This window comes from Schistocerca nitens, chromosome 8 (genome assembly GCF_023898315.1).
Source record: "Schistocerca nitens isolate TAMUIC-IGC-003100 chromosome 8, iqSchNite1.1, whole genome shotgun sequence".
Lineage (NCBI taxonomy): Eukaryota > Metazoa > Arthropoda > Insecta > Orthoptera > Acrididae > Schistocerca > Schistocerca nitens.
The window spans coordinates 471,013,117-471,028,461 of NC_064621.1; the positions used below are offsets into that span (position 1 = coordinate 471,013,117).

The 15,345-nt window shown below is 43.8% G+C and overlaps 1 protein-coding gene across 1 annotated transcript in view; it reads left to right on the forward strand.

Annotated features, from left to right (window-relative positions):
• Positions 1 to 15,345, forward strand: part of LOC126198833 (uncharacterized) — a 237,589-nt gene that overhangs the window by 143,031 nt on the left and 79,213 nt on the right. The window contains exon 2 of the mRNA XM_049935412.1: positions 6,176 to 6,340. Coding sequence (XP_049791369.1) covers positions 6,266 to 6,340 — 75 coding nt within the window. The 5' untranslated portion in view covers positions 6,176 to 6,265. The remainder of the gene's footprint in view (positions 1 to 6,175; positions 6,341 to 15,345) is intronic.

Sequence of the window (15,345 nt, forward strand, 5' to 3'; positions counted from 1 at the left end):
CTTATCATAATTTCTCTCTCGTCTCCAAACACTTCCTGCCGCAGGCACCAGTCCTGTATTTAACGATAGATCAGGATGTTCACTACGCGTTTCGAGGGAGTTACGCAGAAAGTTTCAACCGTGACACAAAAGAATCACATTTATTCTGGATATCTTCATAAACAGATAATTACTCGTGTGAATAAGAACGCCCGGTGCTGCCAGCGTCGAGTCGCTTGAACTAGACTGAAAGCATTAGGTAGTTTGGGATGCTGCTGTCGTGACAACTACGCAGATCCTTTGTCAGGCTCAATGTGTCAGTTGTCCATCAGTAAAGAAACTTTATACATGCAGCCGATCGCATGCCTCTACATGCTTTTGGTGTGTGTGTATAGGGCCGGCCGGTGTGGCCGAGCGGTTCTAGGCGCTTCAGTCTGGAACCACGCGACTGCTACGGTCGCAGGTTCGAATCCTGCCTCGGTCATGGATGTGTGTTATGTTCTTAGGTTAGTTAGGTTTAAGTACTTCTAAGTTCTAGGGGACTGATGACCTCAGATGTCCCATAGTGCCATTTGAACTATTTTTTGTGTGTATTGGGGGAGGGGGGGGGGGCTGTCGCCGCGTTTCAGCTCAGATGAGAGACTTCTCCAGTCCAAGACTGGTCGTACAGTATCCTAAAAACTCATTTTCAGTGTCCACATAAAAACATTTCCCACTTCATTTCTCACGTAGGACCAGTGCTTTGATTATCATCGTCATGATGGGCTGTCCTGATCTCTGACCACCGATTATGTACACATTCCACTAAGAGCGTCTTTACCTCGCCTTTACCAATTTTCCTCGCGGTTTTTCCTTGCCAACGCTCAGTGGGAGTGTCTCTCATAACATTTACTTCAAAAACCAGTTTCATGGCCGTACAGCAAGATAAACAAAACAAAACCAATAAAATGCAGCTGTAAAACTGCTATTTACAGAAAACTGCTTAGTCAGCTACGGGCCTGGGATTAAAATTCTCCTTCTAAAGTAATGGAGAAAATCATGGAAAACTAGGCACTACAGCATATGAACGTGGTGTGATCAAAAGGATCTGCTGACCCCCTCTAGATGTCACGAGTTGCGGACCCTCCAGTATAAAAGGAGGTGGGAAGTGTTGTGTTATTAGTAGAGAGGCAGTAACAGCAAAATGCGTCGGACAGGTGAGCTCAGTGACTTTTTTTTTTGAGCATTTTGTTCGTTGTTTTTGGTCGCTACGGACGTCACATGACATCCGTTAAAGTTCGTTTGTTGATCCTTACACTCAGTTTTTTTTTTTATTACAGAGGCCAACCAGTTCTCTGACCGAACACGCTGAGCTACCGCGCCGGCGTGACTTCGGATGTGGAATACTAATTGGATGTCACCTGAATAACAAATTCGTCAGGAACATTTCAAATCTTCTAAAGCAGCCGAAATTGGTTGGTTGGCTGTTTTCGGGGGACGGGACCAAACAGAGAGGTCATCGTTTGATGAGATTAGGGAAGGATGGAGAAGGAAGTCTGCCGTGCTCTTTTCAAAGGAACCATCCCGGCAATTACCTGAAGCGATTTGGGGAAATCACGCAAAACCTAAATCAGGAAGGCCGGACGCGGGTTTGAACCGTCGTCCTCGCGAATGCGAGTCCAGTGGGATAATCACAGCGCCAAGTCGCTCGGTAGCTGCCGAAGTCTACAGTTGGTGTCGTGACTGACACGGAAATGCGAAGCAACAACCGTAGCTGAACCAAGACCAGACAGACCTCTTGTACGGACTGACGGCGACCGTCGAGCGTTTCGGAGGGTGGTCATAAAAATCGCGTGAAATCAGCGGAAGGAATCACTCGTGAGTTCCAAAGTGCTATCAAGAGTCCAGCTAGCACAATGACTGCGCCCAGGGAATTAAAAGAATGTGGTACAGTGGCCGAGTAGCTCCTCAGAAGCCACACATACCGGGTGATCAAAAAGTTAGTATAAATTTGAAAACTTAATAAACCACGGAATAACGTAGATAGAAAGGTAAAAATTGACACATGCTTGGAATGACGTGGGGTTTTATTAGAATAAAAAAAATTGCTAGATGCGTGAAAGATCTCTTGCGCGCGTCGTTTGGTGATGATCGTGTGCTCAGCCGCCACTTTCGTCATGCTTGGCCTCCCAGGTCCCCAGACCTCAGTCCGTGCAATTATTGGCTTTGGGGTTACCTGAAGTCTCAAGTGTATCGTGATCGACCGACATCTCTAGGGATGCTGAAAGACAACATCCGACGCCAATGCCTTACCATAACTCCAGACATGCTTTACAGTGCTGTTCACAACAATATTCTTCGACTACTGCTATTATTGAGGAATGATGGTGGACGTATTGAGCATTTCCTGTAAAGAACATCATCTTTGCCTTGTCTTACTTTGTTATGCTAATTATTGCTATTCTGATCAGATGAAGCGCCATCTTTCGGAAATTTTTTGAACTTTTGTATTTTTTTGGTTCTAATAAAACCCCATGTCATTCCAAGCATGTGTGTCAATTTGTACCTCTCTATCTACATTATTCCGTGATTTATTCAGTTTTCAAATTTTTACTGACTTTTTGATCACCCGGTATATACGGTCACTGCTAAGCGACACTTGTGGTGCGAACAGCAACGCCACTGGACCGTGGATGCCTATAAAAGAGTTGTTTGGAACGATGAGTCACGATATCCCCTGTGGCAATCCGATGGAAGTGTTTGGGTTTGGCGTATACTTGGGGAACGTTACCTGCCGTCACATGTAGCGCCGGCAGTGAAACAAGGAGGAGTTGGTGTTACGATTTAGGGTATTTTTCGTGGTTAGGATGTGGTCCTCTTACTGCGCTTAAGAAAATGCTAAATGCCGAACGATGTGAAAACATTTAACAGAATTGTGTACTGTGTACAATAGAACAGTTCAGAGACGGTGGCTGCTTGCATCAACAAGAGAATTCACAGTCATAAAGCAGCATCAGTGAACCTGCCCAGAGCTCCGACCTGAATCCAATGAAACATCTTTGGGGTTAATTAGAACGTAGGTTTCGCTGCACACTCATGTGTCCACCGCCACTACTCTTTCTGTTCTCGGCTCTTGAGGAAGAGTGGACGGACATTCCTCCACAGACGTTCAGACACGTCAATAAAAGTCTCTCTTGATCCATTGTGGACACGGGACAGTGGCTGGTCAAGTGTTTAACAAGAAATTCCCCGAACAGCCGTGCAATTGAGATGTTATTTTATTTCATTTTCGCTACCAGTTTCGGCAATTCACTATGCAATCTTCAGGCGCCATATGCACCTCTCAAAAATATTCGATATTGGCATACTGGATGTGCTTCCTCCGAAGACTCAACTGCAGCTGCTCGAATTGCAGTCAAATCTTCGAAGGAGCAAAAAAAAAAAAAAAAAAAAAAAAAAATATATATATATATATATATATATATATATATATATATATATATATATATATATATATATATAAATTGCAAACTTGTGGTAAGTTCCTATGGGACCAAACTGCTGAGGTCATCGGTCCCTAAGCTACGCACTACTTAATCTAACTTAAACTAACTTACGCTTTGGACAACACACACCCATGCCCGAGGGAGGACTCGAACCTCCGACGGGGGGAGCCACCCGGACTGTGACAAGACGCCTGAGACCTCGCGGCTACCACGCGCGACCCGAAAGAAACATGACATCCAGAAATATATGGCCCCAGTATGCCAATATACAGGGTGGTCCATTGATAGTGACCGGGCCAAATATCTCACGAAATAAGCGTCAAACGAAAAAACTACAAAGAACGATACTCGTCTAGCTTGAAGGGGGAAACCAGATGGCGCTATGGTTGGCCCGCTAGATGGCGCTGCCATAGGTCAAACGAATATCAACTGCGATTTTTTAAAATAGGACTCCCCATTTTTTATTACATATTCGTGTGACCTACGGTCCAGTGGCGTTGCTGTTCGCACCACAAGTGTCGCTTAGCAGTGACCGTATATACCGGGTGATCAAAAAGTCAGTATAAATTTGAAAACTGAATGTTTTAGTTGGACCACTTTTTTTTGCTTTTTGATAGATGGCACTGTAATAGTCACAAACGTATAAGTACGTGGTATCACGTAACATTTCGCCAGTGCGGACGGTATTTGCTTCGTGATACGTTACCCGTGTTAAAATGGACCGTTTACCAAGTGCGGAAAAGGTCGATATCGTGTTAATGTATGGCTATTGTGATCAAAATGCCCAGGTGGCGTGTGCTACGTATGCTGCTCGGTATCCTGGACGACATCACCCAAGTGTCCTCACCGTTCGTTGGATAGTTACGTTATTTAAGGAAACAGGAAGTGTTCAGCCACATGTGAAACGTCAACCACGACCTGCAACAAATGATGGTGCCCAAGTAGGTGTTTCAGCTGCTGTCGCGGCTAATCCGCACATCAGTAGCAGACAAATTGCGTGAGAATCGGGTATCTCAGAAACTCGGTGTTGAGAATTCTACAACAACATCGATTGCACCAGTACCATATTTCTATGCACCAGGAATTGTATGGCGACGACTTTGAACGTCGTGTACAGTTCTGCCACTGGGCACAAGAGAAATTACGGGACGATGACAGATTTTTTGCACGTGTTCTATTTAGCGACGAAGCGTCATTCACCAACAGCGGTAACGTAAACCGGCATAATATGCACTACTGGGCAACGGAAAATCCACGTTGGCTGTGACAAGTGGAACATCAGCGACCTTGGCGGGTTAATGTATGGTGCAGCATTATGGGAGGAAGGATAATTGGCCCCCATTATATCGATGGCAATCTAAATGGTGCAATGTATGCTGATTTCCTACGTAATGCTCTACCGATCTTACTAAAAGATGTTTCACTGCGTGATAGAAAGGCGATGTACTTCCAACATGACGGATGTCCGGCACATATCTCGCGTGCGGTTGAAGCGGTATTGAATAGCATATTTCATGACAGGTGGATTGGTCCTCGAAGCACCATACCATGGTCCTCACGTTCACCGGATCTGACGTCCCCGGATTTCTTTCTGTGGGGAAAGTTGAAGGATATTTGCTATCGTGATCCACCGACAACGCCTGACAACATGCGTCAGCGCTTTGTCAATGCATGTGCGAACATTACGGAAGGCGAACTACTCGCTGTTGAGAGGAATGTCGTTACACGTATTGCCAAATGGTTCAAATGGTTCAAATGGCTCTGAGCACTATGGGACTCAACTGCTGAGGTCATTAGTCCCCTAGAACTTAGAACTAGTTAAACCTAACTAACCTAAGGACATCACAAACATCCATGCCCGAGGCAGGATTCGAACGTGCGACCGTAGCGGTCTTGCGGTTGCAGACTGCAGCGCCTTTAACCGCACGGCCACTTCGTATTGCCAAATGCATTGAGGTTGACGGACATCATTTTGAGCATTTATTGCATTAATGTGGTATTTACAGGTAATCAGGCTGCAACAGCATGCGTTCTCAGAAATGATAAGTTCACAAAGGTACATATATCACATTGTAACAACCGAAATAAAATGTTCAAACGTACCTACGTTCTGTGTTTAATTTATAAAACCTACCTGTTACCAACTGTTGGTCTAAAATTGTGAGCCATATGTTTGTGAGTATTACAGGGCCATCTATCAAAAAGCGAAAAAAGTGGTCCAACTAAAACATTCATATTTCTTTACGTACTACACGAATATCTCATAAAAATGGGGGTTCCTATTTAAAGAAAAAAAACGCAGTTGATATCTGTTTGACCTATGGCAGCGCCATCGAGGGGGCCAATCATAGCGCCATCTGGTTTCCCCCTTCAAGCTAGACGAGTTTCGTTCTTTGTAGTTGTTTCGTTTGACGTTTATTTTGTGAGATATTTGGCCCGGTCGCGATCAATGGACCACCCTGTATTTTACTTTTGACAGGTACATATGGGGCCTGAAGATCGCATAATGAACTGCCGAGACTTGTAGCGAAAATAAAATAAAATAACATCTCAATTGCACGGCTGTACCTATCATTGTTCAACATCAATTAAAGTGTCCACTAAAAGGTGTCCGAGCACTTTTGATCAGATAGTGTATTAAGATTTGTTTTGCATTTGATTTTGTGAAATACTAGTACACTTAAGTGAACACGTTTCGGTCCTATTGACAGGGACCGTTGTGCGATACTTCTGCGGATCTGCCCCCAACTGGAGGTCTCCGCTAGCTCTGGAGTCCTCTGTGCACTGAACCATCGGACACGATGCAGTACCCACTTAACAGCTGCTGTGGACTGTCGCTGAGGACGGGCGCCGTCATCATAGGCTACCTGTCTATTGTGAGTACAATCGAGCGTAGTTTGAACAAAATTACTTGTTACTGACACTGCATGCCTTGAATATAAGTTTGTGGACATGCCACGCTCACGGTAGCATTCGTTTATTGTTTTATTTCTTTTATTTAATTATTTCTGTCAGTGCTTGATATGTTGTATTTTCACACCGCCATATCTGGTCACATAAAACACTGATTTGAGTAATGAAAGAGGCCAAGAGAAATTTATTTGCCAATGCGTAATATTTAACTACGCATTGTAATGATGTATTTGACGATTTACAAGGAGAAAGGAATCCAGCGCCATGGATGCGCCTAAGAAACTATAGACTAATTCAGCGTGCATGTAAAAACATCGATATTAAAGACAGGCTCTGAAGACATTTGAATATTACAAAAAAACAAGCGCTCGACCTATCGTCCACTGCCGGACGATATCACTCTCTTTTTATCTCTGTATAATACGGACGCACATAGGTCTCATTATTAGACTTGTAATTTGTTAAACCCTACGGATGTATACTGTCATTTTGTTGCATGTGAGACTAGTATGTGTGAAAAACGCAGAGTGGTTAATGAATGGACATTTCTATGTGACTTCTAAACTTTTCAAACCACTCAAGCTCTGTCATTGTTATTGACGTAAGTGTTAACATGTAATATGTACGTTAAGTCCGAGTTGTTAAATATAGTGTCAATTACTCTAAATTTGTGTTTACTTAATCATATACTTTCAATGGACAAGTTTATTTAACAGAACCAACCGTGTCCGACGTGTCATTAGACAGAACAGTCGAGGCCGACGTTAACAAAAAAAGAAAGAAAAAAATGGCTCTGAGCACTATGGGACCAGGCATAAAACACAGGGACCAAAAGTTTATTCACAACTTGTACAGTAACCAGATTGCAGTTATAAGAGACGAAGTACTTGAAAGAGAAACAACAGCCGAGAACGGTTGTAGCCTGTCCTCGATGTTACTGTCTGTACACTGAGCAAGCGGTAAATGAAAGCAAGAAGATACTTGAAAATGGAATGAAAGCGCATAGGACGGACCAGCGTGGAAAACGGCATGTAAACTACTCTTCTAGCTGAAGACCAGTAGAACAACATTTAATTGTTGCTTCGCCTGTTGTTGCTGCGCAGGCACAACATTGCAGAACAGCAGAGTGCCAGCACAGCGACTAACCGCTGCTAACAACACGAGCTACTGTTCTTTTTACTGACAATGCTGCATGTGTACTAGAGTAGAGCTAGAAAGCGGTGGTAGGTTCCTTGCTTGTGTATGGTTAGGATAACTCTCTCACATGGAAGAAACCTTAACATTAAACTCATTAAATTACGACTTCGTTAGGAAAGGAAACCAACCAGTTACAGTATGGTATATAGTATTTTCATTTGCGTTTTGCTGAATTTTATTGAAGTTCTTCGTTTACTTAATCGACATGGTTATGCTAAGTATGTGTGTGGCCTTTAAGAAGAAATCTTCAGTGATCTGTGTTCAGATTCTCGAGCTCCATTCATTTTGATTAACACGGGTACATTTTTTGTGATGTCAGTGACGGTAGCTGTGGTTATTGCGAAACCAGAAGTAACTTAGGAGCGCGGTAGTTTGCGAGTCCCAGAAATTAGAGCTCCCAGTGTCACTGGCGAACTGTCCTCCGTGGCCTGTGTGCCATAACGAAGCGTCAGTCCACTTGCTTCAGCAGAGGGACAGCTTGACAGCAGTTGCGGCAATGCTATAAAAGCTCGTGACAGACGTCAGCTAACCACACTAGATAAGCCAAAAACCAAGAAAGATATTCCTCAGTAGCCACTGCTACAACAAGACAGAGTATTGGCCTAAAGGAGAAAATTCCGCTTAGCTCATTCGCCTGTATTAAACTGATCGTGTTTTGCCAATACTTCTACAGCTAACAGTGTTCTGTGTAAAGCTGTGTAAATTATTTGTTCGAAGTACCAGCTAAAAATGGCAGCTGTGCAATTTAAAACAAGGAGCGTGGCTTTTTTTAAACATATGTAAAGCAATCTAGACGTTATTTCCAAAATGAATCATACACAAAAACATGAAACCACACTATACAAACACTCGTTAGAATCACCTACAATTAACAGATACGGAACGACGAATGACAAAACTTGTACCGAGCGAGGTGGCGCAGTGGTTAGACACTGGACTCGCATTCGGGAGGACGACGGTTCAATCGCGCGTCCGGCCATCCTGATTTAGGTTTTCCGTGATTTCCCTAAATCGCTCCAGGCAAATGCCGGGATGGTTCCTTTCAAAGGGCACGGCCGACTTCCTTCCCCGTCCTTTCCTAATCCGATGAGACCGATGACCTCGCTGTCTGGTCTCCTTCCCCAACAACCAACCAACCAACCAACAAAACTTGTCTTTCCAAAGCGTCCTTAGAGACCTCTCGGAAGAGTCTCGTGAAGTGAGAGTATGTTACCCTGTTGATGGGGATCTGACAGTCGGATTGGTACTTAAATGTAGTGGTCCCTTTATTGATTTTGGAAAGTGTTAGGCGTGTGCCGGCAACGGGTTTCATTCTCTCCCTTCCCGCATCATTCCACGACACTAACGTGACACCACGGTACATTCTCTTTCTCTCTGACACACGTACGCAGACACGTTACCGGCACTTACACGTAATAGATTCATCTCACAACTCTTATACACTGCGTGTAGCCATTGCGTGCAGAGTGAGAACACTCCTCGCGATTTGGTGGCTGAACAACCACTTCTGGTCTCCCAGCCAACAATGCCATATCACCCCTTCTTTCATATACTTATGAACGTGAGTACATTGGTACTGGTCATATTCAGTTGTCCTGTTTATCACACAAGTAGCTTGCAGGGGCTACTTCTTTCTGTTAATACGTTATTTTGGCTCGTTCCACGTGTGGATGAATAAATTGGCCTTTCGGTAATCCAGGCTGTGCGCTATCCCTACCCTGCAACAGTTCTTCAAAGTATCCCTCATTTTTGTCCAGAAGAGCTACGACGTCAGCGAGTACGTGAAGTACAGAGAACAACAACGAAAGCAGTCCACATTGAGCTTCACGAATTTCTGACCTCATGGCACGGAAAAAGCACGTTGAGGAGTATTTCCGGACGCGCAGAGCAATATCTAGGATGCCAAATATTCTGAACGCGCGTTTGAAAGTAAACCGATGAGATGGAAGAACGCCACCTGCATCACATGATGCTATCTCTCTCCAGTACGGAGCCGAGAGACGAAATACACTATGTGATCAAAAGTATCCGGGCACTTGGCTGAAAATAACTTACGAGTTCGTGGCGCCCTCCATCGGTAATGCTGGAATTCAATATGGTCGGTGTTGGCCCACCTTTAGCCTCGATGACAGCTTCCACTGTCGCAGGTATACGTTCAATCAGATGCTGGAAGGTTTTTTGGGGAGTGGCAGCCCATTCTCCACGGAGTGCTGCACTGAGGAGAGGTATCGATGTCGTTTGTTGAGGCTTGGTACTTGATGACTGGGTGTTGTGTGATGTCCTTAGGTTAGTTAGGTTTAAGTAGTTCTAAGTTCTAGGGGACTGATGACCATAGCTGTTAAGTCCCATAGTGCTCAGAGCCATTTGAACCATTTTTTTGAGGCTTCGCACGAAGTCGGCTTTCCAAAACATCCCAAAGGTGTTCTATAGGATTCATGTCAGGACTCCGTGCAGGCCAGTCCATTACAGGGATGTTATTGTCGTGTAACCACTCCGCCACAGGCCGTACGTTATGATCAGGTTCTCGATCGTGTTGAAAGATGCAATCGCCAACCCCTAATTGCTCTTCAACAGTTGGAAGCAAGAAGGTGCTTAAAAAATCAACGTAGGCCTCTGATGTGATTGTGCCGCGCAAAACAACAAGGGGTGCAAGCCGCCTCCATGAAAAACATACCACACCATAACACCACCGCCTCCGAATATTACTGTTGGCACTACACACGCTGGCAGATGACGTTCGCCGGATATTCGCCATACCCACATCCTGTCATCGGATCGCCACATTGCGTACCGTGATTCGTCACTCCACACGACGTTTTTCAACTGTTCAACCGTCCAAAGTTTATGCTCCTTACACCAAGCGAGGCGTTGTTTGGTATTTACCGGCGTGATGTGTGGCTTATGAGCAGCCGCTCGACCATGAAATCCAAGTTTTCTCACCTTCCGCCTAACTGTCATAGTACTTGCTGTGGATTCTGATGCAGTTTGGAATTCCTGTGTGATGGTCTGGATACATGTAAGCCTATTACACATTACGACCATCTTCAACTGTCGGCGGTCTCTGCCAGTCAACAGACGAGGTTGGCTTGTACGCTTTTGTGCTGTATGTGTCCCTTCGACTTTCCACTTCACTGTCACATCGAAACAGTGGACCTATGGATGTTTAGGAGAGTGTAAATCTCGCGTACAGACGTATGACACAAATGACACCCAATCACCTGACCACGTTCGAAGTCCTTGAGTGTCGCAGAGCGCCCCGTTTTGCTCTCTCACGATGTCTAATGACTAATGAGGTCGCTGATACGGAGTACCTGGCAGTAGGTGGCAGCACAATGCTCCTAATATGATAAATGTATGTTTTTGGGAGTGTCCAGATACTCCTGATCACATAGTGTATATGCTTTCATTTGAAGCTGAATTTGATGGATTATGAATACGAGGGTGATTCAAATGAAAACCTTAAAAGTGGTATAATATTTTTAATTGGAACAAAAAACAAAAAAAAAAATCACATGTCATTTGTCGTTGTAGTCTTCCTGTCGTTGAATGCACGTATTCCACCGCTTCATAAGTGCATAGCTACCAAGACGAAAGAATTCTTTTGGTCATGTGTGTAGCCAGTCATGGACTGCACCTCTTCATCACTTCAGAAATGCCTGCCTCTCATTGCTTCTTTGAGTGTACCGAACAGATGAGACACTAGAAGCGAAGTTTGCTGGATAAGGAGGATGTACCAGACATTCAGATTAAATTTCCTGAATAGTCTCAACTGTCTTAGGGTTTTTTTTGCAGACGGGCGTTGTCATGCTGTAGCATTTGCATTCCCGAAGAGAATGAGCATGACTTTTCCAGCAGATGGCTTAAAACAAAACTAGTTTGGTTTCAGTGATGAGCTGTGGTGCCATTACTTGGCTGACATTCTCGTTTCTGATTAGTGGTAGTAGGCCCAAGTCTCATCGCCTGTAATAATTTTTTCCAGAAATGCGTCCCTTTCGACATGGAAACGATGCAAAAGTCCTACACAGGAATCGACGAAATGGTCTTTCATCTCGTCAATCTATTGATGTGGTAGACAACTTACTGAAATGCAGTACATTGTGAAAAATATTCTGCGCTGAACCAATATTAATATTCATACTGTGGCTACTGCGTTCAGAGTTACTCATCTGGTCCCCTTGTAAGACGTCATGGTCTCCTGACCTTCATTGCTTACATATTCCGCCCTCACAATCATATTCCGCACATCAAGACGCTTCATTCAAACCCAAACTCGATAAGATAAAGTCAGTGCTGTATGAATTCATGTAAACGATATGCAATTAACAAGTAAGTGCACCGTGGTTGAAATACTCGAGGCTGGCGTACACACATACATTCCAGACACGACAGTCACAGAAGCTTTAAGTTCGGGAGAGAAACCGCGCAACGGGACGCCGGTCCCTTCATAGGACGACCCAGCCTATGTCGCCGGTGACCGCCCGTGTAGCGGACAGCGTGGGCCCGAGTGAAAGGGGGAACAACCCTGTGTTTGGCTTAAAAGCAAATTCCGCTATATTGTGTGGGAGCGGCCAGCCTACGCATTCTTTACACATAGCACGCAGTTTCAGAAATTTTCACAGGGAGACAGCAAATGCCAAACGCCAATGCCACAGGTTTCCGGATTGGTCGCCTTAAACGAAACGTCATTCTCCTGTTTTAGAAGAGCAATGCTGATTGGCAGACGATACTTCTGACGCCTTGAGCTGAAGGAATAATGGAAGAGACCGAAAGATATACCCCTTCACCTCTGGCGTGGAGAGGCGCCGTTCCGATGTCGCTCTTGGAGCGAGGAACAAGTCTCTCCTCAGTACTTCACTAGGAGAGCACCTTTGTCGAGAGCGAATCGAAGTGCAACTCTATATTGAGTCCTTGCGATTAAGCGTTGTTCACTGTGTTGGCCGACATACTTATTGGTGTGGTGTGAATGGACAGAGTTATAGTTAAACGCCTGCGAGCAAATTTTGAGTGGCATCGCGGTGGACTGGTTATCTGACCGGTGTACCACGCCAATAGTTAGACTAGGGGCGAATAGGAATCCTTGGCTTCATCAAGGCATAGGGTGAGTTTGATTGGTGAAGGTCAATCCAGATAGAACGAGAGTTATCTTATTTGTCAGCAGTGAGCGGCACAGACAGCAGTCATCGCAGCTTACGGTATTGTGCGCTACAGCTATTGCGAGCCCCATATTTCCTCCACAACAGTACACTTCACTGCATTTCACACACGACAGCCTCGACCGTACCTAGCAACATTCTAAAGGATAATTATTCAAGTTGAGTAGGCGCACCTCTCAGCCATTCTGCCAAGTCAACAACTATTCTAAACTTTGTATACAAATTCATTAGCAAATCCTATCCTTGAGAGATAAGGATATAACTTGTTCACTTCATAACTAAAAGTGCCATTGTGATTTTTCAGAATTTTTGCAAAATAAATAATAACTTTCGTTAGTTTCATGTTTTCCTTCACTAATTAGCACTACTCCAGTACCCAAGTATCCCACTAATTACGTAAGAAATGTTATGAATTTTTGAGTCATTTCCTTACAGCGGACGACTCCAGAAGATATTTATTGCTGAAAGTTTTTCAGGCATTTTTCTTTAGAACGTTAGGAGCATCTGTCTGACTTCTGTAGTAGTGTGGGGGTGGAAATTGCATCTTGCAGGAGCCACAGGGTAAAGGGTACATCTCAGATTAATCCGTTGCGCAGAATAACAGAATAACGGACCAGCCCCACACCTCAGACCCTTTACAAGCTCCTCCAGTCTTTTCGTCTGTCACTATATGGTTAACCTGCCCTGCTCTAGGGCATCCTCCACAGAAGTTACGCCTTTTTTAACCTTCCCACACAACTCGTACACTTGCTGCAGCGACAAACATTAGCCACCATACTGCGTTGTCATTCTATGATGAAATTCGATCGGTCTGACACCTTCACCACATAAAACACGTAACAGATCACTGCTCAGTCGTGGTGCATGTTGACAGTAGGGCGGTCATCTTGTTGTGGACGGTGCTGTCTTCTGCTGCATCATAGCATCACTCTGCCACCTGTCAGTCACTTTTTGAACCACAAGGAGCAGTACTGCCACCTAAAAATTAAAAAAAAACTTTTTGAAATTCTAAAGGACTTTGAAGTTTTTATTTGAATCATCCTCTTAGCACCAGAAAATTAAGTTCGCTCGAAAAATCCGGCGTTATTTATACGAGATGTTGTAATAAAATGACGGGAAACAACATAATGTTGCTTAAAGAATTTTCGAATTGTTAATTTGCGTGTTATGAGTATATGCTGTCTCAAGGCTACAGCATGAGGAGCCGTCAAAAAAGCATTGATCTTGGTACAGTTTGTTATAATCAAATGTCAGTTAATAATGTATTAACGATTAAATCTTTCAGGAGAATGTAAGATGTGAAGTATGACTACATGTCACTCATGGTCGGTCTATTGTAATGATTAGAGATGCATAGTTGTATGGTAACAAGTGGTGTTTCGCTTGTTTGGGTCTCACTACATTCAAATGTTATTTTATTCACCTTCGCATTTTGTGATAGGTTCTAATACTTTATTATTAATTTAATAGAAGTATATTCTATAATATTTGATATTATGTAGACGTAAGGAGTGAGTTTGCTCGATTGGTTTTGTGTATAAAACAGCTTGCACTACTTGCATTAAAATATCTTGCACATTAATGTTTCAAGTTTTGTATTTCATATGTTGTAAAGTTTCTGCTACTGAGTACAAACAGTGATCAAGTAAGAATGACCTTAGGGTTTTACTAAAAAGTGAGAATGATGAAACAGTTTTTATCTAATGCAGGTAACTATTGTACATTTGAATCACACTATTTGTAAGGAACTTTTGTAAATCCAGTATCCTTATTGACTGGACATGGTACTTTCGTTTTTGCCTTATAACATGATCATGGAAATTGATCTTTTTATTTAAGTGCACTACAAAGATAACAGCATGATTAGCATATGGACAAGTGAAGAAATGTGGCATGTGGTAGAGCTAATGCAGGAATATTATGCCCGCCTATGTCATAAACAGTGTGATTTGCCAGCCAGATACAACCGACAATTGTAGCACCCCGCGATCGCTTGTACCACGTTGAGGCGCAAGTACCGTATGCACAAGCCGTGTCGTTCGTGAGCATTGAGCAGCACAGTCAACTCGGCACGCTCAGCGTTGACATTCGAATGCACTGTCAAGTCAAGAAGGCTAAGAGAGTGTCCTTTCGTAGAGAAAGCAGATAAGCAGTTGTTAGCATCTCACTTACACAGTGAACTGACATCACTTAGTTTCAGTAAAATGGATGTAGAGGAATTATGGTTACAGTTTAAGCAGACTGTAGGTTGTGGTCTGGAGAGTTGTATGCCTAGTAAGTGGATAAAGAATGGAAAAGACCCACCATGATTTAATACTGAGGAAGCAAAGGCTGTTGCACTCTCGGTTCAAAGGAACGCACAAATGACGACCAGGGAAGGTTAGCAGAGATTCGTGGATCTGTGAAAAGAGCTATGCGCGAGGCATACAACAACTTCCACCGTCACATCGCAGCAAAAGATCTGGCAAAGAACCCGAGAAGATTCTGGTCTTACGTAAAATCACTAAGGGTTTCCATTCAGTCCCTTCTTGACCAGTCTGGTGTGGCAGTTGAAGATAGCAGAACGAAAGTCGAAGTTTTAAAATTTGCATTCAAGAAATCATTCACACAGGACAACC